This window comes from Monomorium pharaonis, chromosome 7 (assembly GCF_013373865.1).
Source record: "Monomorium pharaonis isolate MP-MQ-018 chromosome 7, ASM1337386v2, whole genome shotgun sequence".
NCBI classification, from domain to species: domain Eukaryota; kingdom Metazoa; phylum Arthropoda; class Insecta; order Hymenoptera; family Formicidae; genus Monomorium; species Monomorium pharaonis.
The window spans coordinates 17,436,342-17,462,274 of NC_050473.1; the positions used below are offsets into that span (position 1 = coordinate 17,436,342).

Below are 25,933 nucleotides of genomic sequence, written 5' to 3' on the forward strand. Positions count from 1 at the left end.
GGAAACAGATGCTTGTTAGCATCATTATTACTATTAAATTGATAATCAATTTAATATTGTGATATTACCAATCTGGTTCATCTTATGGCTGTGTTTTAAAGACTGAAAAGTATATTCGGCGCACAGTTCAGTGAACTTTGAAAGGTATATAAAATCACACAAATAAATATCAGCATAAAGATTCAGCTATGACCGTATAAAATGATATATTAATTGTATTAAAAAATTCTTCAATGACTCATGTATTTTAACATTTTTAGAAAGTGTTTATATGATTATTTATTTAAAAAAACTTGCATTAAAAATTGTAACTAATTATATAATACACTTAATTTTGCCAAGAAAGGAAATTCACACGACAAAATTGTTGAATCACGTATTAATAAAATGACAAAACCGCAAAATAAAAAATACATAAATTTATAATACTGCAAATATATTCGTTATTTTTCTGTTCGATTTCTGTTACAATATTGTTATAATATTCAACGTGACTTGATAGGCAATTGAAAGTGACATGGCTGAAGGCTACGTTCCTTTTTTCGTCTCAACGACCCTCGGCACAACCGCCTGCTGTTCGTTCGATAATCTTAGAGAGATAGGCCCGGTTTGTAAAAAATATCCAGGGGTGAGTGACAAAGACAAATACATTTCAAAGTTTAGATGCTACCGATCGTTGAATTTTTTTTTTAATCGGAATCTATTTATCACGCGCATAGATTTGGCTTCACGTGGATGCCGCTTACGCCGGAAACGCTTTCATCTGTCCAGAATTAAAGTATTTGATGGCCGGCGTTGAATACGCCGACTCTTTCAACACCAATACCAACAAGTTCTTACTAACAAACTTCGATTGCTCCTGCCTCTGGGTTCGCGACAGATTCAAGCTTACCAGCGCACTCGTCGTGGATCCGCTGTATCTCCAGCACACACACGCGGACACGGCTATAGATTACCGGTTATATTAATCAATCCATTTAAAAGATACTTCACCGTTTCTCTTTTAAATCGTATGCATAGGTTTTTGGAAAAACTGTGCTATCTTTCCTGCAATTTTTTATTCTAAGCAATATTATTATTAATATAAATATAATTATAATTAATATAGTTACAATTTTAATTATAATTAGTGTATTGGTAGAAAAAGTAAGAAAAAGCATATACCTAATACGAAAAATACAAAGCCGACATGTGGTAGTTCAACAATAAGCAATCAAATATTTTTTTATAGGCATTGGAGTATAGCGCTAAGTAGGCGATTTCGCTCATTAAAACTATGGTTCGTAATGAGGAGTTATGGAATATCCGGCCTGCAAGCCTATATCCGAAATCACGTCATACTCGCTAAAAGATTCGAGGCACTCGTTAGGAAGGATTCTAGATTCGAAGTTTGCAACGACGTTGTGGTAAGAGAGAGAAAGAGAGAGAGAGTGAGAATTTCTCCTATACTTATTTACTCTCCTATACTGTTTGCGTCATCATTTCACTGTGCGATTCATTACAGCTGGGCTTGGTGTGCTTTCGTGCTATAGGGAGCGATCAATTAAATCAGAAATTATTGAGCACAATTAATGACTCGGGAAAGGTACACATGACTCCGGCACGAGTAAATCAACGTTACACAATACGTTTTGCGCTCACTGCACCTAATGCAACTTCCAGAGATGTTGGTAAATTATTTTTATTATTTTAATTTCACAAGCAGACTTTCGTCTTTTTAAATTTATGTTTAGGATAATACCTAATTTTTATATTCCTTAAAAAACTTTGAAAAAATTTTGACATTTTTACAGATTATCATAGTTTAACTTAATTTTATATATATTATATACAAAGTATTAGAATAATATAATGTAAAAAAATACATTATTTTTGCATATTTTATATATATTGGATTTTCTAACATTTTCGTTTTATGGAAAAAATGTGTGCGTATCGCCTTGAATTAATTCTAATGTTTAAGACGTGGCATGGAGCATTATAACGGACTATCTAAGCGAATTATTAGAATTCAACGTAAGTTGGAACTTAATTACTTCAATATGTCGGAGAAAAAGAATTTGTATTATCGAATATTTGTGCATATCAGGACGAGTTGGAGGACATTCGTATAAGAAAGAGAAAGGCCACCTTGGCGCAAAGGAGATCTTTCTTCGTGCGCATGGTGTCTGATCCTGCGATTCAGCCTGGATTCACGAAAACTCCGAACAGGACAGGACCCAAGCTCGACACGCAAGCAACCATCGGCGGTATCGGATCAAATCCTCAATCCGGAGTGTAAGATGATTATATCTTAATTATCGTAGTTCCATATCAATAGTATCTTAATTTGTTAGGATTAAACTCTAGCTATAATTAGAATATACATATAATTGTGTTAACTTAGGAAATCCTGGATATCCTGGCCACTTGCTTATCTTATGCAGGCAAAAGAAGCTGCTGATACAAGTGAATTATCGCTCAGGTATTTTTCTATTTTTTATTTGAATATTTGTTAAAATTTGTTATATTTAAAATAAACGGAGTATATTCATTATCCGTATTTTTAAAGAGTTAAGTTAGTCGTATAGCCACAAAAGAATCATGGCAATAATTTTGTAGAATATTTTACGATACACGTGCTCGAAATACCGCTATCATACAGGCGACAATGCAATGTAATGCAATGTGCAATACTCCATACAGCGGCACCGATACCATGTTTGCCGCTATTATATACAGGGACAAATGTCTTTCCTCTTATCGTCGCCATTATATCGACCGCTAGTATAATGACATTTGACTCCATTGAATGTACAAGTTCATTTCAGAATGATCCGAACCAGAGAGCACTGGGATACGAAACGTGCTGTTATCTATTATCTTTGCGTCTGGTCAACTTTTCTGCTTTCAATCAGGGCGAATTTTATTTGTTCCTTATTTTAATTCCACAAATTTGTTAGAAAGAAAATAAAAATTCAGTAAAAAAATGTATTTAAAAAACCAATGACAAATGTAAAAATTTCAGAAATTGTGATTACACTATTCAATAAAAAAAGTTTCAGAATGAAAGATCACTGTGTGTGAATACTAATCTGATATCAAAATTTTCAATTATTCATTTTTTAAGGAATTTTCATATTTGATGGACCAAATTTGACCAATTATTTAAATTAAATGAAAAGTATTTCAACTAATGCATTTAAATCTGTTTAAATGTGCGCGTATGCATGTGTACGTGTGTATGTATTTCTATATTTAAAGATACATATGTATAAGTGCATTCGCTGATACATATGTTTGCATTTTTATGTGGATTACAAAGTAAAAACAGGAAGTTCGCAATCCGTCAATTTTATAGCATTCATTGCAAACTACTTTCCAATTCAAAATGCGCTTTTATAGAAGTGTATATTATATAAGTTAGGTTCATTTGCATATATTCTATTACTGCTACTTAAATTCTACTGCTGCTTAAACTCAACTAAAAAGCAATAAACAATTTATATGTACTTTTTGTCTGCAGAGAGTGTAAGCTTACAGTAATCGAATTACTTATACTGAATTATATTTTATTTTCTTATTTCTATATTACATTTATATCTTATTATTACATTCTTTAAAATGACATAAATATATAAAAATTTTCAAAATTTTTTGTTACATATACAATAAAAATGTAAAAAGTCAAAGAAGAAATATTTTTTCACGTATGTAAAAGGAGCTTATCAGTTTCGGTCAATCAATGAATAATGTAAAAAAGACTTTTACTCCTAATATAATATGCAATACGTATAAATTAAACAAGTATTTTAACTCAACTTATAAAAATATAATTGTCATAATTCGTTGACAATTTAGTAATATATATATAATATAGATTGCAATATGTCCAGTAAATTACTTATATATTCATTTAGATATTCTCTTTCTAAATTAGAGGATGTTACTGATGAATGATAATATGAATAATTCCATTCTGGATAATGCAGTTATGGAGAAAAGTGACAAATAGATGATAATAATACTTTCGTTGAAATTTGAGAAAAGCACTTATATTATGTCGTATAATCGTAAATCAAGCAGACGAATATGTTAGGAAAATTATTTACGACATACATACAAAATTAAATATGCAAAACAATCTAACTTGTATGCATACACCTAAAAATACAATAGTTTGAATTGGAAATTATTTTGCAGTTACTAAATACTGTTAAATTGACGAATTACAAGGACAAAGTGCACATTTTCAGTGTGCAATTCATATAAAAACACATATGTGTAAGCACATTTACTTATGCATATATAAAAATGCTTTACTTTTATTTATTTCTCTAACAAAATTACCTTTATTTTATGCTAAAAAAAATTATTTTTTGTCAACTAATATTCTATTCTCTCTCTCTTTCCATTCTTTCGTCTACACATTTTTTTCCTATTTGTCATTTTTGCTCTTGATATTCATGTCACAGATTTCGCCACTTGGACACCATGGTGCGCCTGAAGACCGGTGGTACCGGAAGTCGCCGCGGCAGCAGTAACGGATGCAGCCCGGAACCGTCCCCGTCTGCTTCACCCTCGCGAGGCAGATCGCCTAACGGCCGTGCGTAATCGCATTACATCGATCTTTTCTTTCTTCGTGTCTTTCCGAGGAATTCTCCAAGCGTATAACAATCGCAACGGATGATTCATTGTGCTCCGAAACCCCATTATGCTCCAAGAAGATAGACGAAGAGAAAATCCACTAGTTACAACTTTACATCGGGAACTGATACTGCCGACAATCTCGACATTAAAGCCCACCTTAGACACACATACATAATTTGGGACAGAGAAATAATTCTTTATATTTATATTTATATCTAATATGTCCAATAATTTCAATGTGTCAAATTGTAAATATATTTATGGATAAGAGAACAATCTCATGTTAAATCTTGATTAAAATTACATACACATACATACATTACTTAAAACGTGCACAAAATTATTTAGGTATATTATTTAGCATACTGTTCTTGGCGCCCAAATATCGTAAAACAATTGAAACAAGTAAAACAATTGAGCGTTCGTAAATTGTGAATTGTAGTTATTAATTAATTTGTCAGCTTACTTACATATACTTGGCGCATATCTTCTATTCGTAAAAATTAATCCTTCACTTTCATCAGCAATGACTTCAATTCCCTATAGATATCCTCTGTATTGTGAAATATACAGAATAAAATATGTAGAATTTCGCTCTATATTCTGTCGCGAATTACAGATCGTCTAAAATGGGCTTGAACGGAGAACTTTGCATTAAATTGCTCACCAAGAAATAGATCTGATGAGATGTCGCCGAAATTGCCCCGTGGTATGTTTTATTCGATAAGAAATTAAATATGTTTCAATCTCAACTGTGCGTCGTTTTCTTAAATATTCCTAAACCACGAAAGCTCTAAGGAACGCAAAGAAATTAAAAAAAAAAAATTAACTGAAAAAAAAATTAAATTCTTGACTGTCTCATAATCGAATTCTCCAATGAAAAACAAGGAAGCGCATTTGGTTTTAAATTCAAGATTTGGATAAAAATAAAACACCGTCAAGAATATTTCAAATCATATCGTACATTATTTCATATCTTTATATAAAATTATTGAAAATGATTGATATTTTTTTAAAAACAATAAAAAAATTTTTTAAACCTCTGATCTCTTCGCAAGAGAAAAGATGATACCGATAACGTTAAGATACTTGCGTCGTTGTATTTGAGTGACAACAGGTTGGTGTCATAAGCAAACTACGCTACCACAAAAGTGCTTTGATATAGATAGGTGTAAACAATTGAAAAAGTTAACAACATGCAATCTCCCCTGCGATCAACTGTTCAACTCTTTGTCTGCGTGTACGTCGAATAATTTCTGAATTTTCATTAGTATTACACGCGAAATTATATTGTGAGATTCGACAGGCAGATCTGCAACAGCCTGCGTATAATTGACGGTGTTGGATTCGCTAATTTCGCTCAAGTCGTTTATTACAATTACAAGCGACACACGTAAAAAAAAAAAAAGGAATTGCCCGCAATCAGAACGAGCTTTAATTACTTCTCACGCGTTCACGAGCATCGAAGCTCTACCGGGATTCAATTCGGAAAACGGCGGATGCGAGTAGATCATGCGTGAAGGTGGCGATGAGAAAACGAGTAGCGATCGGCATGTGTGTGTGTACATGTTACGAAGATTGAGCGGTGACCTGTCACCGCTTCCACGGGGTGTTGTAAATGTAGGTGAAGAGTAAATGTCTATTTATAAAACGATGGAGAGACGATGAGGACAGGAGGAGACGCGGGGACAGGGGACCGACGGGGGAGAATTTACCCCCATGCGCAGAACATGGCACATTGTATGGGACGTTTATTCAAACAGCGACCCCGCTGTAGCGTCATTGATACTGGTCTGCAGCATCGGCTTCCGAATTTTCGCGAAGCCGATTAAAGAAACACAAACGGAGAAAAGAATTGCTCTTAAGATAGAACATGATGGAAATCACTCTGATTGTTGCCAAAAATCATTTGAGCTCCGATACTCCTAGTTAATAATAATAAAAATTGCATTTGTTTTGTTACTAATGCGGAAAACAAGCTACTATCTTCGTTGCAATAACTATACCACGTCACTAATAGCAAATATATGAGTAATTACCAATTTTTAACGTATAATATACAAATTATTTAAAAGAGTCCAGAAGCAAAGGGGTTTGCGTAATAATGCGCAATATATTATTGCGCGTATAAAAAAAAAAATCAAATATTTTGCAAAACATTTTAAAAAGCGTTTCTTAATAATATACGTTAAATGTTTAGTTATTTTCGACGTATAATTTGCATTTATAACATGAAACGATCAGTAATTCCAGTTTATAAGAAAGCTGTGATTGACACTTTCAGGTGTCGAATTTATTTATTCTATTTATTTGTTAACTTGAAGATATTTTTGATACATGAAGTTTCGTATTAATAGATCAGTAAAATCCACCCAAATCCAGCGGTCGAAATCAGATTATCGAGAGATCACCGCGATGATCTGCAAGACCGTGTCACAGGACCACCGGTCGGGGAATCTCTTTCTTAATCGATCTTTATTTGTTAAGAAAATTAATTTTATTGCGCTTTTTCCCCAATTTCCTCTCTCTCTCTCTCTCTCCTCTCTCTCTCTCTCCACCTTAATTTTATCTGCGTGATAGCAGGGGCGTACGGAGCCGAGGCGCGCATAAAACTGACCGGCGCTTCGGCAGGTGCTACTAGTCTCCCGTCTGACGTGGCTCGCGGCAAATGTTCGATACGTGCGAGGGAAAATCGCGCGGCGCTCGAGTTACGGGAATACGCGAGGAGAAGTACGCGCGATCGAGGGGGCCGATTTTCCGCCAAGGTGGAGAGGCTTCTTCTCGAGCGGTAGCGGAAACGAAACGTGAGTGGCACCGATGGGCTTTAAACCGTCGAAACACTTGAACGTCGCCTCGGAGTTGCGCCCCTCTCGCAAAGTCGCGTTTTCCGAAAATCTGCATTCGCTTTCATAAGATTCTTTCATACTTGATGGTAAAATAACATTCGATTTCCCATCAGAGTGTAGCAGTGGAAAGGAAATCTGAGCGAAATCGGCAAACTTTCCTCCAAGTTCTTCAGCACCTTCGTTCTGCTTGGATTTTTTTTACAATTGCGTCTCAAAGTCTATGTAATCCGAACTTTATTAAAAAAGAATAGAGTTCCAGTTACCGAAGAAAAAAAAAAAGAAATGATATGATTGGTGAAAAACTGCAATTAGAGATTTTACATTCTTAAAAAAAAAAAAAAAAAAAATCACCGTGAAATGTAGATTTTCGATTAAGTCTCGTAGATTTAGCTAAGCTCGCGTGATTCTGTTGTTTTTTTGTTTGTCCAAACGCGCATCTCTTGTAATATTTATCATGTGGCACCTCGTGTGTAATTAATTCAATACACGAGCGTCCCACGACGTTACTTTCATAATACTTTTGCGGATTATTATTAGCCGCGTCCGTCGATACCGCATTTCCTTTTGCTCGAAAGAATTAATACGCCGCGAAGAATCCTCGCAGAAGCGCGGAAGAATTGATCCTTTTCTAAAGCAAATATAGAAGGATAACAGCGACAGAGAGAGAGAGAGAGAGAGAGAGAGAGAGAGAGAGAGAGAGAGAGAGAGAGGCGCATCGGCGGCGCGCGCGCCCGATAGGGACATTTAAAAAAAAGAAAGTCACGAACGCGTGTGCGACGTGTAGGTACGTCGCGTTCGTGCCTAATCAGGCGGGTGTGTTCGCACGCTCTGACGCTTCCTCGCGAAAATCTCTCGCTGCATTCCAGCCCGGGGTACTCTGGCATCATCACCATGAACATCGATGAGTTTCGCGTGCGCGGCAAGGAGATGATCGAGTACATATGCGACTACATCCGCACGCTGGAGGGCAAGAGGGTGACGGCGAACGTCGATCCCGGCTACCTGAGACCCCTGCTGCCGAAGGAGGCACCCTTCAAGCCGGAATCATGGGACGCCATCATGACGGACGTCGATGGCAAAATAATGCCCGGAGTGAGTTTGCGGTCGTAACGGGTTGCCGCGATTATCGATCCCCCTTCTCCCTCTCTCTCCTGCCATTGATTTCAACCCCCTTTTTTCCGATATAAATAATGTTCGTGCACGTGAAAGAGAGAAAAAAAAGGATAGATAAAAACTGTTTCCTCCTCCTCTCGTTCTCCTTCCGATTTGCTGCTTCCCGACGCTCCTCTGCGACGCGGCAAGTTTTTCAGGGCGCAATCTTCGCGGGAACTTGAGGAGGACAAGTTATGGTCGGTTCGTGACATAAAATGTTTATGATGCAACGCGTATTATGTAAATCTTGTAAGAGAACAATATTCTCAATTAGTAATTAAAAAAAAAAAAAGGTATTATAACGATACCATTCACATACGATCCTTCTTCGGTACTCGTGGCATCTATCGTTATTGTTAAAAGTTTAACAATAATCTAATAAAAAAAAAAAACAAAGTTTTATTGAATGGAAATTTAATAAAGATCCCATCTTATACCGAACGGTATAAGATATCGGAAATTTAATTTAGGAAAAGGTGAAAAAATTAAGATTGCCCAATGTGATAGAAAACGTATAAAAATAATTTTAATCGAGCGATCGGTCGGTTGAACAATTGAAGGACGGTGACAACGTCACAACATTCCGATCTCCGTTTCCGACAGAGATAACTTGGCTTTGAGAATGACGCGCCGCGACGCGCGACTTTTTCACAAGCGCATGCGAAGTCCGTTCTTAATCCAATGCCGCAATGTTATCGCGGTGACAATGAAAGTCGCCGTTGTCAACCGGCATTTCCGCTGTCCATTCCATTCTCCGTCCGCGGATAAATCAATTTCAGAACATAAAAGTAGGTTAGCCGACTTGAGGCTTGAACACGGAGGACAATGCTTTTTGCAGATCACTCACTGGCAGCATCCGCGATTCCACGCCTACTTCCCGTCCGGCAACTCGTTCCCCTCGATCCTGGGTGATCTGCTGTCGGACGCGATCGGATGCATCGGGTTCTCGTGGGCGGCCAGCCCGGCTTGCACCGAGCTCGAGACCATCGTGCTCGATTGGTACGCCAAGGCGATCGGCCTGCCGTCCGAGTTCCTGTCGGAGCACAAGAGCGGCGGCGGCGTGATCCAGGGCTCAGCCTCCGAATGTATTCTCGTGACGATGCTGGCGGCGCGGACCCAGGCGATCAAGATGCTGAAGGAGCACGAACCAAATAAGGAGGACTCGGCGTTTCTGCCGAGGTTGGTGGCCTACTGCTCCACGGAGTCGCATTCGTGCGTGGAGAAAGCGGCGATGATAAGCCTGGTGAAGCTCCGGGTGCTCGAGCCGGATGAGAAGGCCGCGTTGCGCGGCAAACGGCTCGAGTGCGCCATCAAGGAGGACGTGGCGAATGGCCTGGTGCCATTCTACGTGTCCGCCACTCTGGGCACCACCGGCTCCTGCGCCTTCGACAATCTCGTGGAGATCGGGCCCGTGTGCAAATCATATCCCAATATCTGGCTACACGTGGACGGCGCCTACGCCGGTAATGCCTTCATCTGCCCGGAGATGAGGCCATTCATGGAGGGCATCGAGCACGCCGACTCTTTCAATACGAATCCCAACAAGTGGCTGCTGGTCAATTTCGACTGCTCCTGCTTGTGGGTGCGCAATCGAATGAAGCTTACGTCAGCATTGGTCGTCGATCCGCTTTATCTTCAACACGCTCGCTCGAGCGAGTCGATCGACTATCGTCACTGGGGTATTCCGCTCAGCAGGCGATTTCGAGCGTTGAAGCTCTGGTTCGTTATGAGATCGTACGGCATCAGCGGTTTGCAGAAGTATATTAGGAATCACATAAGGTTGGCGAAGAGATTCGAGGCGCACATGAAGAAAGACAGACGCTTTGAGATCTTGAACGATGTGCGGGTCGGCCTGGTGTGCTTCCGACTGAAGGAGAGCGAGGAGATGAATCAGGAGTTGCTGGCCAACATTAACGCGTCTGGCCGGCTGCACATGATACCGGCCCGGGTGATGGGCAAGTACATCTTGCGTTTCTGCGTGACGAAGGAGGACGCGACCGAGGATGACATCGATTACGCTCTCAACGTGATCGAGGAGCACGCCACGGAGGTGATGCTGGCACACTACGAGGGCACGGAGGACGAGTACAGGGCAAAGGGCCCGAAGAGCCCGGCTGCTCTCGACAAGAAACTCGTACGGAAGTTCAGCTTCACCAGGAGCGTCACCAGAGACGTTTACAAGAGATCTATTTCCAAGTCCAGCCTGCACGACGGTGCGACGCCCATCATGGTCGTCGACGACAACTCGCAGAGCGACACCATCGACGACGACCGTTTCTGCAACAGCAGGTAGATTTTTCTGGGCCCCTGGGCGTCCATATCTTCGCGAAAATGATCAAAGATTTGTTTTTATTTCCAAATTTATTTTTGTACATTCTACTTCATTTACCCTTTTTTTTTTTAAATACGATGAAAGATGTAATATCAGATTTCTTTTCTTTTCTTCGACTTGGAAAGCTCTAAAATAATTCTCCTATACAGCTTGATACATATTACAATAATTGTAATATTAATTTTAGATCGTGACGATGTCGATGACGGTCCCCGGCGCCGACTCGGGACGACGTAGACGATAACAAAAAGGGTCCTCGCTACACGGCCGTGTGATGCGGAACTCTGACGGCCCACCGTCGTCAATTTACTGACTCCCGAAGTCGCGTTTATTGTTAGGGACCGACTATATCTCTGATTATATCGCCACGTAAGTGTTTAATCAAATTAAACATCTCCGATCAAGTTTGTTCACCATCCATGATCGCTCGTTTATGGACGACGAATCGGTCGTATATTATTTCGGGCACGAGTGATTTTTCGTGGTGACAAATTGCATCAACGGCACCACGAGATATTGGGCCAAGTTTTGCGATAGAGCGTGAGATTCTTAAGCACATTTTAGACAGTTCGTAATTCGAAACAGAATTCGGCTTAAACAATTTTATTACGAACGCACATGTATAATGCAAAAATATTCGATTAGCATAAGCTTTTTTTATTACGCTCGAGTTTTTATAAGGATCAAGATTTTCTATTAAAATTATAGATAGAATTTTGCCGCACATAGAAAATCTGTTCCGAGTTACGGACCGTCTAAAATAGGTTTTAGAGGCGGCTGCGCGTAGAGTTAACGTAGTCGTTTGATCTATTTTGGTATATACATATATATGTCTGTATAAGTGATAGAGAGAGAGTGAGAGAGAACGAAAGAGAGAGAGAGAGAGAGGGGGGGGGAGATGAATCGATGTACATATGTAATACGTGATAATGACTGCCGATGTACGCACGGACTCTAATAGTTTTATATAAAACGCTAGTGATTAATTAAAGTGTATCGATCTCAATAGATTTACAAGTGAATTAATAGCAAACGATTATACTGATCCCAGTGTACACCGGATATATCGGAATTCTATTTCTTTTCAATAATATTATAATTCGCTGCTATTATAATCGAACTGTGAAGAGAGATGTGTCAATATTGATGCATCAATTACATTGCATTTAGAAGATACTTAAGTTTAAATATATGAGACAAATTTCAATTTTAATTAGAAAAGAATGAATCAAATGACAAAGACATACTGTTCCTGTTGATTAAAAATGAATATTTCATGTGATACCCGATAATCTATGAAAAAAACATCAAAAGCAATTTATAATTGAAAGTCTACAATATCTTGGAGACAATATATAGTGAAGTAAAGCTACTAGAATTTCAGAAATGGATATAGTGGATGTCATTACTTTGTATTAATTGATCGGACAATTGTACGATTGACCAATAGCATCGACAAATAAAAATAGATTTTAATTTAGTTATAGATAATTCTAACGATAAGAAAATTATGAAATAATTATTGGGAAAACAAAAATATTTACAAACTTAAAAATTTAGATTTTACGGATCGATGCTAACACGATATATCGATGTGTCTTCGATGACTTGCTTCGATTTATAAAAATCAATACGTACAAAGGTAATACAGGAGAATTACTCGATTATATTAGAATGTCACGAACACAAGTAGAATGATTATGAAGTACTTATATTTCATATGTTCAGATGTTATAATAAAATTAAAGTTCATAAGATATAACTAAATTTTCTTTCGTCCTTGAAACCTTGTTTAATTTTTATTATAGGTATTCATCCTTTTAATAAATCTCGTGTTTAGTAGCCTAATCAAGTAGCCAGAAATTAAGCCTGCTTTAAACAATTAATAATTTAGTTAGAAAATCTCCTTATAATTTTGTGCTAGTATATTTTATATGTGTTCTATTTTACCTTTTCAGATGTTTTTGCATTATATAGTATATATAAAATTATATAAAATAGAATCCTATTTTAAATTCTATATCAAAACTTTTTCCTATTCAATTTTTTTAATTTTTACAAGTTGTTTTATAAATTCATATATTTAAAAATAAGTATGTTATTTCCTAACTCCCAAAATAAAACATTGCTTAACTTAATTTTGTGATTATATATTTATGCATTATTCTCCTTCTTTATCTCACTCTTATCTTATTTTTATACATAATCAAATAACAGCAATTTTTGTATATTACAAAAATTACTTTTATTATATTTTGTAAAAAAATTGATACAACTATGTTATAACTATCAATTCATACACATAGGTCTATACAACCTATATAGTTGCCACTACATCTGTCCACATTGAGATATCGTCACAGGAATCTTTGGCTTATTGTTCGGTCCGGTAGGAACGTTCTCTACTTTCCTCATGACAAGAAGACCATCGATAACTCTACCAAAGACAACATGTTTGCCGTCCAAAAAGTTACACTTGGCGCACGTGATGAAGAATTGACAGCCGTTGGTGTCCTTGCCACTGTTTGCCATTGACAACAGACCAGGAGAGTCATGCTTCATAGTGAAATTCTCGTCCGGGAACGTTCCACCACTGTAGATGCTCAACACTCCGGTGCCGTCACCGTTGACAAAGTCGCCGCCTTGTATCATAAAGTCCTTGATCACTCTGTGAAAGATGGCACCTTTGAAGCCAAGCGGCACACCGTCCTTTCTGTATTCCCCGGTGCAAAATTGCCGGAAGTTCTCCGACGTTTTCGGGCAGACATCCTCGAACAGCTCGAAGATCATGCGACCTATCTCCGTGGTGCCCACGGACACGTCGAAGAACACCACCGGATTGTTGGGATTTCGTAGCTGCGTCTGAATCTGGTTCCAAGTCGGCATGCTTGCTCACGCTTGCAATCTTAATCTTCAGTAGACTCACTGCACGAGTATTTATCGCAGAATCTTCGAAGAGTTTTTAGCGAAATCTACACGAGTCCGTCAGAAAGATATATTCATTTCAATTCATGAAGCATCAATGTTGACAGACATAACCCCAACTATTTTAGGTTAGGTTTCCTCCGGAACTGATTTTTTGGCGCACAGTTCGTGCAAAACGATCGATACCTGATGTCTCGAAGCAAAATCGGTAGCGAAGGACGAGTTTCGTGTTATAAATTACAATTTTGCGAGTATATTTCAACGTGAACGCACCTGCCGGCGATTTCAGAGGTACCACGAGTGCGGCGGCATGGAGCGACGAAAGGAGGTTAGCGTTCCATGGTACACTAATTCCCACGATAATTAGAGAAAAGTTACTTGCTGCGTGATACGCACGTCGCGTATTATTGCGGAATGATTAATATGAAGCGGCACGGACGCATCTAGATCCGTCGCCGTTGGGCACAACGTGGAAAACATGCGTCGCAGTGGTGCTCATCTTGATTGACTTACCTTACTCGGCGACGGATTTCAGCAAGGAGTCCAAACAACGACGCAACACATTTCTCTTCCTCTCTTCCTCGAAGTGTCCTCACGGTGACTCGAAACAGCAAACACTTATTATGAAAAGCTTGAAATTAATAGGTGATAAAAACGTGATCGTAACATTTCACGAGAAACTACTACGCGCTTATGCACTGTTGTCTATTGCTTTTTTGTTGTGGTAAGGTCACGTGATCGGGCGCGCGATACTTCGATTTTGTTCTCCGCAGAGTGTTTCTCGATGTTTCTTTCAAAGAAATTTCCTAAAAACTCTAAATTTGGATTTTATTTTCTGCAAAGCGTTTTTCTCTATAAATAATATAACTATAAATTCTATGAAACCAATTTCAACAGCCGCCTGATATGCAGATAAAAAATCGAATATGTGTTAATACGCGCTATCGTGCAAAATAATGCGAAGTAATTCTTATTTAATCTTACATCTCATAGTGCTATTTAGATTGATTTTATTTATAATAGTGATTCTTCATTGATAATTTGTGTTGTGATATATATCATATGGTCGACAAGTATATGAAGTTATTATAAAGTTATAATGAATTTTTAATTAAAATTAATTTACACATGTTTTATAATATGTATTTTCTGTTGATAGAGGTTCTTTATATAATTTTTCTTTCATCCAATCGTTAGAAACATTTTAACATATGCATTATTTAAACGTGTGTTTATGCAGAAATAAATCATAACATTTAATTATCTTGAGATAAAAGGGAGAGAATTTTTATTATATTACCAAAATGTTATTACATATATAGAAAGTAGAATAGAAAAAAATGTTACTGTTCTTAAAATAATAATTATTTGTTTTATAATTAATCGTTTAAAAACATTTAACATTTAACCGAAGATATGATATTTCTCCTTTATAAAGAAAATATAAATTTTATATTTGTCATTATTAAATTTAAATTGAGAGCAAAGATATAAGTATAATTAGAATTTATTTGTCGATTTAATATAGGTACAGTTTAAAGATAGTAAAAAGGAAAAAATCAAATATTTCTTATCATCATCTAAGACTATCTTAACAGTCATAATTTTTCGTTTTCAACAGAAATAAAGTTACATTTAATCTCTATTAAATTACAGATAGCCATTAATTGTAAAAACAAATTTTGTTTTCTTTGTACGTATATCTTAAAACATTTAAAAAGTAAGTTTTTTCTGCATCATACATTGTTGCACAATTTTATGGTATATATATATATATATATATATATATATATATATATATATATATACCATAAACGTTTCAGTGACCGAACATGTATCTATATCTAAACACTTACACAAAAACTTATTTATGTCCGATCATCATTTATTTTAAACACATGTAATTAATTCTCAAACCAAAAATAAGATATTTTTAAATAAAAAAGTATATGTATATAAAGCCTTATTACACAGCATCTTCAGATTTTATAAATAGATTTAACTTGTATAATTAACCAATACGTATTTGTGTATTGTATTGTAAATTAATTGTAAACATAGTTTAATTGTAAACTTAATTGCAAATTAAGTTTATGTACATTTATGTGCAATTTATGTACATTAACTTTATATTAAAAAATCAACGTTTTACTTACAGTTTTCTAGAAATTAAACTTGTTTAGAACGTTATTTATATATAGAAATTGTAAAACAAATCCTGTGCAATTTAAGTCACTGGTAAGAAATTACTGCATTCATCATGTATATGCTCAATACGTTCTACATGCAGAGTCACATTAATAGCATGTGAAATATCACAAGCAATACGAACAGCAAAGTAAAAAAGATAATTATATGTGTATCTTAATATGTTCCTTCAACATAGTTTTGCCATCAAATTTTTCCTCGCAGATACCGCAGATAAAGTCTTCTCCTTCATCTTCCCCTTCACTGTCGTGCTGATATTGTATAATAACATGCGATGTTTCATCCGGTATTAAAGGTTCTTGTTCATCTTGAATATGATTGTTATCATCTTTCAGGGTATGTTGATTCACAACATTGACAGACATTTCCGCGCCACTTATCTGTACAATCTGACTCGAGTAATTCTCATGGCCCTGCGGATTTGGTATCGTTAAAACGGGCAGCGATTCGTTCTGCTTTGATATTATATTAAGAGTATTATTCTGCTTAGAAGATTGAATTAAATGCATCGTAGACACGTCGTTTTGCGTGACCGTTTCCTCGAGTGAATCGTCCACGGATTCTGCGGACACAATGTTCACAGCGTCGCTTTCTTTCTCTATATCCATCAAATCAAGAGGATCCCTTTGTTCCACTTGAAGTACCTGGATGTTCTCTTCTTCTTTACCGTCCACTATAAACCGTATGTTGCTGTGTTTGAGCTCAGATATCGCTATGAAGCCATCGCTACGTTTTTCCGTGGTAACTACAACAAATGCGTTATTCTGTTTCTCATTTATAACGTGCATATCATCTGTTTTATCGGATGTGTCTGTGATGGATAATAAGGCTTGGTTTTGCTCTGCCTTCGGAATAAAGTCCAAGTCGTTTTGCTTCGTCTGTGCGTTTGCGCTGTTCGACGACTTCGATTTTTTCTTCGTTGACTTCGATTTTGGAGAAATGTCGTTGCTAGTTTTCGCCTTCGCTTCAGCTATCATTTGATCCGAATGTTTAACAATATGCGCGCAGAGTTCGTCGCGATCCTGATTCAGAGCGCCGCAGAGTGGACACTGATACGGAGGACTGCTGGCTTCCGTTTCGTTCTTCCCCGCCGCGTGTACCCATCGCACATGTTCACGCAGAACTACCTTCTGATTAAAAGCCCTCGAGCACAACGGACACACGTGCGGTCTTTCGCCTGTGTGGATCCGCTCGTGCTTCCTCAAAGTTCCGCCGTCGCGAAACGCCTTCCAGCAATATTTGCACCCGTACGGTCGTTCACCGGTATGCGTACGATTATGTATCAAATATCCCTGACGAGACGAGAACGTTTTCGAGCAAGTATCGCACTGAAAATGAGCCGGGCTTCCGGCGTGCGTTCTACCGTGCTCCCAAAGACCCTGCCGCGATACGAAGCTCTTCCCGCATTCCGTGCAGGTAAACGGCGAATCGCCAGGATGCGCCGACAATCTATGCTCGTCCAGCTCGTTCTGCTTTTCGAACTGTGAGCCGCACACCTCGCACGAATGAGTCTTCTTGCGATGGATCCATTGGTGCCGAAACATCTTCTGTTTGGTCGTGAATTTCTTTCCGCATTGTGAGCAAGCGTGTTTGCCCCATTTGTTGTTGGGCACACCCTGCTCGATGTTGTTCTGCATTATTTTCTTGGCGCACGTGGTCTGATGAGTCGCCAAATGATCGGCGTCCTGAAACTGCTTGTCACAGTACTCGCACTCGATCGGCATATTCCAGTTTTTAAACGCGTGAATTTTCTCGTGAGACGCCAGCGCGGTTGCGCGCGCAAAATTAATTCCGCAATGTTTACATGTGTACTGCTTGCTGTTGTTTACTTCAGCCTCTCCGTAATCTCGTTTATTAGCATTGTTTTGTTTGTAAAGCGTCTCGACTTTGACTATCCCATCAGGTGTGTTGAATGAATTTATTGTTATATCGTACTGTTGAGTGTTATTGACTGAGTCACTGATATTATTTTGTTCGGTGTACTCGGTAAATTGCGTCACCTCGCCATTGGGCATCACCGTAAACTCTTGCAGCGTATCCATTTTGGCGTCCTGGTGATTCGCTATGGTGGTGACTATCGATTGCTCGCTCTGGAAATTATACGACGAAACCGGCCATTGAACCTGACACACCTCGTAATTCTGTATGGACTGGACAGACGAAGATGATATTGGAGAAGCGTTCTGCGAATCAGCTGCATTTTCCGGCCACTTCCTGAATGTCTCTGTCGATTGAGACACGTTGTTACTCTGTGACTGCATGATGGCCCGTCCTGCGACGTACGTGTGTATTTTCATGTGATTCGATAAGCTGGAAGGCCTCTGGAAATCCGAGCCACAGATATTGCATTTGTGCGGCCGTTCGACGTGATGCATGTGCGCCTGCAACATATGTGCCTGCAGATTGTTTTTGGAACGGAATAAGTTACCACAGGTTCTACAAGCATGAGGACGGTCCACCTGATGGCAAACCATGTGGTTGTTCAAATCAATCTTCCTCTCAAATCTCTCCCCGCAAGTGGTGCAGGACAACTTAGAAGACGATTGGCACACGGACTGATGTTCAACCATTTCCTCTTGGGTAAAGAGATTCTTGCAGACCGAGCAATTGATCTTCTTGTCTTCGAAGCACGGGTACATGCCGCCCAGTTGACGCAGTGCCTCCACAGCCATGGATTCGTCGTCCCCCGACGTGTACTGCTGCTGTTCCTCTTGCTTGATGTACATTGGATATACAACCTGACCATCGTCTTCCTCTTCCGACTGTTCCGTGAGTATCTCGACGGTACCTTGCGACTCCACGATATCAGTACTGGCAGTATTACCGACGGTGACCTCCGTAAGGCCTTCCTGGAGAACGCACTCGTCGACAGGCTCGCATATCTCCTCGTGAGATATGATACTCTCCTCTATGGCATCGTGTACCTCGGTGAGAGGAAACGTCACGTACTGCTCTCCTTCGTGGGTCTCCATTCCGCTTATCACTTAAGTTAACATTAACATATATTAATGAGATTGTATTGAGCAACGTGTACGATGATGCTCAAACCTAGTTTCACCTCAAGTTAGGTTCTAGGTTATGTTGGGGTGCTATCATACCTGGTTGTCAAGAACTCGCGTTTGTTGTTCCGTTGGACGTCCGTGACGCGTCACGACGACTATCGTGCACGATATACGATCAACGAATAACATATATTCCCTTTTTCGTTCTGTGCGGGTATAGCCACCGACATAGACTCGTCCTAAAAAAAGAGATTGCAGTTTTACATAATGGTTTATGGAATCGCAGCGTATTCGTAGTGATTTGAGGATGCGTACGACAGCGCGCGGAAGAATACTCGAAGGAGTTAATTAAATCATCTGGACAATTCAATTAACACTGTATCAACCGCGATACTGCGAGGTTATTTGCAAAGTAGTGCCCCATATCGGGCACTGCCTGAAGTTGCTGCGCGTGAACAGTTCTATCTTCGATAGAAGAGCTCTCGATAGTTGTAAATATTATAAATAAAAATACGATGAGAGATGTTGTCACTTTGTTCGTTAATTAAAATATCGATGCGTCTGACTTTCTTTAGATCAATCAGCAAAAAGATATACGATAAATAATAAATAATAATTAAAAACATTTTTTTAATAACTACTTTTCTTCCTTTCTTCTTCTTATTTATTTATTTATTTACAAACAATATTTCTTGTTATTTGAGTGAAAATTACTTGGTAAAAAGGAAGATGTAAAAAAAGATCATGTAATACAAATGGCAAATCTGAAATATTTTCTCCGTTCTGCACTTTATTTTGTACTTTGACTTTTAAAGTGAGACAGATAAATATATTGAAACCTTAAGAGAAGAAGGAAAATAGATATAAGTGTAGAAGGTACAATTGAAACAATTTGACTTTTTATCGGCGAGAGCAGAAAATTTCACAGTATTTATCTGATGACACATGTTTCAAAGGTTATATCTTTGTGACTGACCTGAACAATATTGTGCGATGATCTACTGAAATAAATAACTCGTAATGCATCTTTTCAACGGTAACCTTTGACAGATCAGAAAATAATTAAACACATGGATAATAATAAAAAATATAATTATTGAATAATACTGAACCATTATTTGTTATTATTCGGTTGAAATTATTCGTATTATCATGAAACGAGAAGAGGAAACCTTAACGAGATGGAACATTATATGGTGGTTGTTTAAATTATTTGGTCTTCCAATCACCATTCCCTGGCTGATGTATCATTTCTATGATGCTATGCAGCAAAAGCGCAAGAAAACGGCTCTTGGCAACAAGGTAACATTCTGTGAGACTTAAAAAAATTTCTGTTATAAATATAAGCAAAGTATCTTAACATTTAAATGCATTTTTTGATACATATTTATGATATTTGATGTAATTCAGGTTGTGCTGATAACTGGTGCCAGTTCTGGCTTGGGAGAAGCTCTGGCTCATACATTCTACAGTTTTGGTTGCAAAATTATCTTGGTAGCTCGCAGAAAAGAAGAGTTAGAGAGAGTAAAAAGTGATTTAATGAATACTCATCAAGTATGTAACATAATGCTTATTTTAAAAGACAAGCATATTGTGAATGTCATTGATTATTATGCTTTTTTTCCAGACAGTTCCCACTTATCCACCTATTGTTTTACCATTAGATTTAACTGATATTAATAACTTGAAAAATGAAATATCAAAAGCTATAATGGTACATGGCAGAATTGACATTCTCATTAATAATGCTGGTATTTCATATAGAGGAGAGGTTATTAATACAAATGTCGATGTAGATATAAAAGTCATGTTAACAAATTATTTCTCTCCGATTGCATTAAGCAAAAGTAAGTGTATACCCTGGTGAAAATTTTTCTCAGACTTTGTATATAAATCTTAGAATATTTCAAAATTTACAAATATGAATTCCAGAAAAGATTTAGACTTTCTTAATATTTCTGATGAGTATTCCAATTCGTATAAGAATTCTGAGAAAAATTTTTATCAGAATTAAAAAAATCTATTGCTGTAACAGATTTATCATTCGTTATTGACTTACAGTTGTTCTTCCATACATGATAAAGCAACAATCTGGTCATATAATAGCTATAAGTAGTGTACAAGGGAGAATCGCTATTCCATTTAGGTAAGTATTTGATTATGAGTTGACATATATTCTTTTTGGATGAATTGCTAAATTACTGATTTTCAGATCTGCATATGCTGCATCTAAGCATGCATTACAAGCTTGGTACGATACCGCAAGAGCAGAGCTATCCGACAAAAATATAAAATTTACAGTTATTAATCCAGGATATATTAAAACATCTCTTTCTCTTAATGCCTTGACAGGAAATGGTCAAGTTTATGGAAGTTAGTATAACTATTTTCATTAAAATGTTAAATTAACACATGTGGTCTTAATATGCATTATTTGTTTGCAGTAATGGACAAAACAACCGAAAGTGGTTATCAACCAAAATATGTAGCTGAATGCGTTTTAAGATCTGTATTGAAGCAAGAAAAGGAAGTAACTATTGCATCGTTTTCTCCAAAGTGTGCTATAATACTTAGAACTTTGTTCCCTTCGCTCTATTTCTGGATTATGGAAAAACGTGCGAGAAAATTAATACGAGAAAAATAATATTATTTTGATTACATATTGTATCATATTTATATACTTAACTGTTTTATGTTTTTGTTGCGAGTTTATGTACATATTTTTTATATAAATTTAAAAAATATCTCAAAGAAAACTTAATTACATAATATAATTTGACAGGGTGTAGATAGAATACATAATTTTGTATAAGCGACTTCCGAATTATCATGTTTTAACATTCATACTTACATAGCAAGGGATAGCAGTTAAATAAAATACACTATTCAAAAGTATATTTTATTTGTATCGTAGCCACTCTCTGACTAGTGGAGTATCTTTACATTATGTACATTTTATCGCTATGAAATTTCAATTAAAACTGATTCTAAAATGTTAAAATCGAGTGTGTTATCCATCTCTTGACATAAGGCTTATAAAATTAATGGAAATTTCAATATCTTAAATTTTAAGTATGACGATTTCAATTACATATATTGTCATTGTGTAATTGTTTGTTGTACGTATTGTTCGTAGAATATTAAAATATAATTTAAAGATAAAATATCATATATGTAAGCAAGCAAAAATGTATCTATATTATCTATAATAAAAATATATAATTTTTTTCACAAGAATGATGGATAGCACATCTAGTTATATAGAACTATTCAATGTGTTATTAAAATTATCATTTCTTTTATTGTTAACACTTCATTTAATTTTCTCTATTTATTTAAGCAGTACAAACTTTACTTAAAATATAACAATTTTAATAAGACCTGAAAATATATGTATACTATAATAAAATCTGAATTGTCATGACAGATTTAGCCATTTCAATATCCCGTATATTGATCACATTTTTATATGCCTTTCTTAAGTTGTATTATTTCTATTCTTTACTTTAATCTAATAAAATAGATTATGTAAAGAGAAATATAATGAAAAGTTATATCATAAAATATAATTAAAATGTGATATTAAACGTAACACATCGAGTGATTACATGTTTGCATTAATTATTACATAATGTAATCACTATAATTTGCTCTGATATGTAGTTACATTATATATATATATGTACAAATATAGAATGCAACTACAACACTTTCGAGGCATACTGGAAAAAATTCAATATATTTCAAATAAAACTTAATTGCATTTTCTGCTCTAACAATAGTCAGCTTGTTCTTGTTGCAGTGGACTTTCTTTTTAATATTGTAATTCGTTAATCTATTATGGAGAAATAAGTCTTTAATAAAAATATTTTCAGTAAGTTCCTGCGCTTTGTGTATAAAATAGAATTTTTTAGAACGAAATCCAAATGTATGGATTTCCAGATGTTGATTTCATTTCTTATAATTTTGTGCTAGACTCATTACATAACGATATAACGATGATATTTTAAAATATAATAAAGTATATCTGTGTTATACATCATTCTAAGAGTGATTTGTAATTTCTACAGCAATGTTCAGAATTATGTACATTGTTCACCTTTTGAGCTCCTGTATCGATGTACATATAAACGAGAAAACGTTTCATTCGTGCGACCATAAATTTTATGCCATATAAAGCGAATTCGCGATAATATATATAATGTACAGGATTTTAATTTTTATCATTGTTAAATACTTATAGGAATGTTCGAGACTTTCATTTGGCGGGACAGATGCAAATGAGTTTCGTACACGCATTTATGATGGAAAAAGTATCTTATTCTATATATTTATGATTAATAAAATAATAAAATCTAAAATTACATTGAGTTTATATATGGTCAACATATCTTTCCGATATCATACTAGTTCAACATAGATTGTTCTGTTGGGTGAGAGAATCTAGGCAATATACCCCTTGACATGTCATACGTATTGTATTCTCTTTCTACCTATTTTATTTACAGTCTAAAAATACAGAAATATGCTAATTCCATATGTACCGTTGTAATTTAATTCTTTTTAATGATTCTAAGAACACTTATGTCAATATTTCTTTTTCTTCATTATGGAGACTGCATGTATATGGTCTTTTCAGTTTCGTACAATAGTTATTTGGAAAAATTTTGTCACAATCGCAAAGAATATCTCCAATTACACGCCAATGTAAAAGCTCGAATTAAATCTCGTTTTATGTGGTTTAATCATTACATAAGCAGCATTTACCTGCGAGGTAGTATCAAAAAGTGTTACAAGTCAATCATCAAAATGAGAGAATACTTTGTGTCACAATATACCGCGGCATCAGAATAAACGGGTTCGCGCGTTTCATTCAGCCAAGGAATTCTGTAGGCCTACTACTATGAAACTCAACATCGTGTGGCCTACCTTAGCGTTTTATTCTGGCTTAAGTCAAAACCGATGCTAGTCATAATTTTTTTCACTTGAACGCCTGATACACTCTCCAGGCGGTAATGCCAAAGGCTGCTAATGTAATAGTTGTATGAAGAATTCGTCTCCTCTTATCATCTTTCCTTACGAGAAACGTCGGAGACGACGGACCTAGAACAGCTAATAGCTCAACGTGCGGTAATTTACTGGTATCAGTCTCCACTTGGTACTGGCAGCAGGGATCAAATTGCCAAGAGACTGTGTATAATCCGCAGGTTATGACCGATGTAAAACCTAGTGGACCACAGATGTATGGCCGATCGCCCCAGACCAGTCCTGAAAGAGGTGTAAAATGTTATTTATAATTATTATATTATTATATTTTAAGCCACAATGTTGATATTTTATTGTATTCACATAATAATTTATTAAGCGTGTCAATAATATTAATTAATACTTTTAATTGAGAAAGATTAATACAGAATTTATATAGTTATACATATTTAGGAAATTTTTATATAGAAATTAAGCAAACCTGTGACAATCGCAGCAAGACCCGACAACGCGGCAGTTTTATGAAGACAATTTCCCACTGCTATCCATCTGGAGGTTTCATCACCTAATTTCGACGGCTCGATAACAATTAAGCTGCATTCCGACTCCAGCGCTCGCTCTAGCTCGTATTCAAATGTCTCGTGAGCATTTTCACTGTCGTACACTTCCCTAATAATGGCAACATTAGAGGTTTCATCCCTGCAGAGAAGAGAAAGCAATGTGTGAGCTAATACTTTCACAATCTGATGTTGTACTTTGCACGGAATCCGATATTATATTTATATAATTCGCATCAAGGTCATCTACAAGTACAAAATCTCTTCAAAGGAAAAACATTGGATTTCTCCAGTACAATAAGATCAACTCAGAGTTCATTTATCGCCTTATGTACGCTACATAAACACGACGTACGTGTCCCACAGAGTGCCCCATAGTAAATAACATCAGAAATCTCTGATCTCTTTCAGAGATTTCGTTCCGTTCGCGTGTTATGTAAGACATCGATTACGGTGAATCGACGCGGGATTTGTTTTGGTCGCGTACCTACGTCCTCCCGGCGAGATTAACGGCCAAAGCGGCGTACTTTCGTACGACTTTGTTACTCGATGTTGCGATTGAACGTCACGATAATGCTACGAGACGCGTACGTAAAGATGTGTATGATAAAGATTGGAGAAAGAGCGACAGTGAAAGTGACAGGAGCCGATGCGAGCCGTTCCGACGACCTCGACGAAACGGAATCGCGACTAAAAATCTCCTCTCCGTCCAAACACGCCGGTCGTCGTCGCGTACACGAGAATTTGACGTTGCCCGTGGTGCCTGGGTCACGCGAGGCCCGAGAGCCTGGCGTCGAGGATTAATCCGCCGCGCGCTCGCGACCGCTGCGACGACGGTTTTTGAGGTTAGCTTCGTTTCGCGAACGACGAGTCGGGGCAACGCGTCGCCGGGATGTCGCGCCGGCGACGTTCGCCGCCGGCGAGGGGCGTCGGGACGCCGCGGGGAGTGATCCCGTCTACGAACCTGTCACCAGCTTCATCTACCATCTTCGCCGTCGATCCCGCGGATACTGAAACGGCGGTCTGCATCGGACCGGAAGAAACGGCATGACTCGCCGAACCGGACACAAAAATCAGCTGATGGGGCGCGCGCGGGCGCGCGCGTGCGTTACTCGCGTGACTCGGGTGGTTGTTGATTTTAAATTTTCCATTGGACGCGGCGGTAGCTATCTCTTCGATCGACGCTCTTTGCGTTTTCTTTTGTTTTCGGTTTGAAACGGATTCCGAAAAGGTAGAGATGATCGATTCGTTTCCCTCAGGACTTTTGGCAAAAAAGCGATGCGTCGCAAAGCTATC

The 25,933-nt window shown here is 37.2% G+C and overlaps 7 protein-coding genes across 11 annotated transcripts in view; 3 read left to right on the forward strand and 4 right to left on the reverse strand.

Annotated features, from left to right (window-relative positions):
- The window catches only part of LOC105835874 (aromatic-L-amino-acid decarboxylase), an 11,918-nt gene extending 4,096 nt beyond the window's left edge, over nt 1-7,822 (forward strand). For both annotated transcript variants that reach the window (XM_028191744.2, XM_012679502.3), the window contains exons 7-14: nt 503-628; nt 720-958; nt 1,232-1,406; nt 1,505-1,670; nt 1,964-2,016; nt 2,090-2,277; nt 2,387-2,464; nt 4,455-7,822. In XM_028191744.2, coding sequence (XP_028047545.1) covers nt 503-628; nt 720-958; nt 1,232-1,406; nt 1,505-1,670; nt 1,964-2,016; nt 2,090-2,277; nt 2,387-2,464; nt 4,455-4,593 — 1,164 coding nt within the window. In that variant the 3' untranslated portion in view covers nt 4,594-7,822. The remainder of the gene's footprint in view (nt 1-502; nt 629-719; nt 959-1,231; nt 1,407-1,504; nt 1,671-1,963; nt 2,017-2,089; nt 2,278-2,386; nt 2,465-4,454) is intronic.
- The window catches only part of LOC105835875 (ribonuclease P protein subunit p25-like protein), a 24,953-nt gene extending 10,334 nt beyond the window's left edge, over nt 1-14,619 (reverse strand). The window contains exon 1 of one of the 3 annotated variants that reach the window (XM_012679503.3): nt 14,398-14,619. Coding sequence is in view for 1 of the 3 variants with exons in the window: in XM_028191746.2 (XP_028047547.1) it covers nt 9,475-9,483 (9 nt within the window). In the remaining 2 variants the exon portion in view is untranslated. The other 2 variants (XM_028191747.2, XM_028191746.2) reach the window with 2 other exon arrangements.
- On the forward strand, nt 7,254-12,716 carry LOC105835873 (tyrosine decarboxylase). The gene is made up of 4 exons (XM_012679500.3): nt 7,254-7,433; nt 8,342-8,567; nt 9,466-10,916; nt 11,147-12,716. The coding sequence occupies exons 2-4, from the start codon at nt 8,367-8,369 to the stop codon at nt 11,151-11,153; spliced, it is 1,659 nt and encodes a 552-aa protein (XP_012534954.1). The 5' UTR covers nt 7,254-7,433; nt 8,342-8,366; the 3' UTR covers nt 11,154-12,716.
- Nucleotides 13,093-14,160, reverse strand: LOC105835876 (peptidyl-prolyl cis-trans isomerase H). The gene has a single exon (XM_012679504.3). The coding sequence runs from the start codon at nt 13,843-13,845 to the stop codon at nt 13,291-13,293; it is 555 nt and encodes a 184-aa protein (XP_012534958.1). The 5' UTR covers nt 13,846-14,160; the 3' UTR covers nt 13,093-13,290.
- A 754-nt stretch (nt 14,620-15,373) lies between the features above and the next one.
- LOC105835886 (zinc finger protein 420) lies at nt 15,374-20,206 on the reverse strand. 2 transcript variants are annotated; one of them, XM_012679523.3, is made up of 3 exons: nt 19,410-20,206; nt 19,191-19,333; nt 15,374-19,075 (listed from the first exon to the last, which is right to left on the reverse strand). In XM_012679523.3, the coding sequence occupies exon 3, from the start codon at nt 19,062-19,064 to the stop codon at nt 16,236-16,238; it is 2,829 nt and encodes a 942-aa protein (XP_012534977.1). In that variant the 5' UTR covers nt 19,065-19,075; nt 19,191-19,333; nt 19,410-20,206; the 3' UTR covers nt 15,374-16,235. The 2 variants fall into 2 exon arrangements, with proteins under 2 accessions (XP_012534977.1, XP_036146299.1); XM_036290406.1 differs by having other exon boundaries at nt 19,191-20,206.
- LOC105835887 (dehydrogenase/reductase SDR family protein 7-like) lies at nt 20,206-21,738 on the forward strand. The gene is made up of 6 exons (XM_012679524.3): nt 20,206-20,396; nt 20,505-20,648; nt 20,722-20,941; nt 21,156-21,240; nt 21,307-21,467; nt 21,539-21,738. Exons 1-6 carry the CDS (start codon nt 20,247-20,249, stop codon nt 21,736-21,738), a joined length of 960 nt encoding a protein of 319 aa, XP_012534978.1. The 5' UTR covers nt 20,206-20,246.
- A 1,608-nt stretch (nt 21,739-23,346) lies between these two features.
- On the reverse strand, nt 23,347-25,730 carry LOC105835884 (transmembrane protein 11 homolog, mitochondrial). The gene is made up of 3 exons (XM_012679522.3): nt 25,602-25,730; nt 24,562-24,779; nt 23,347-24,362 (listed from the first exon to the last, which is right to left on the reverse strand). The coding sequence occupies exons 1-3, from the start codon at nt 25,664-25,666 to the stop codon at nt 24,076-24,078; spliced, it is 570 nt and encodes a 189-aa protein (XP_012534976.1). The 5' UTR covers nt 25,667-25,730; the 3' UTR covers nt 23,347-24,075.
- Between the last annotated feature and the right edge of the window lie 203 nt (nt 25,731-25,933).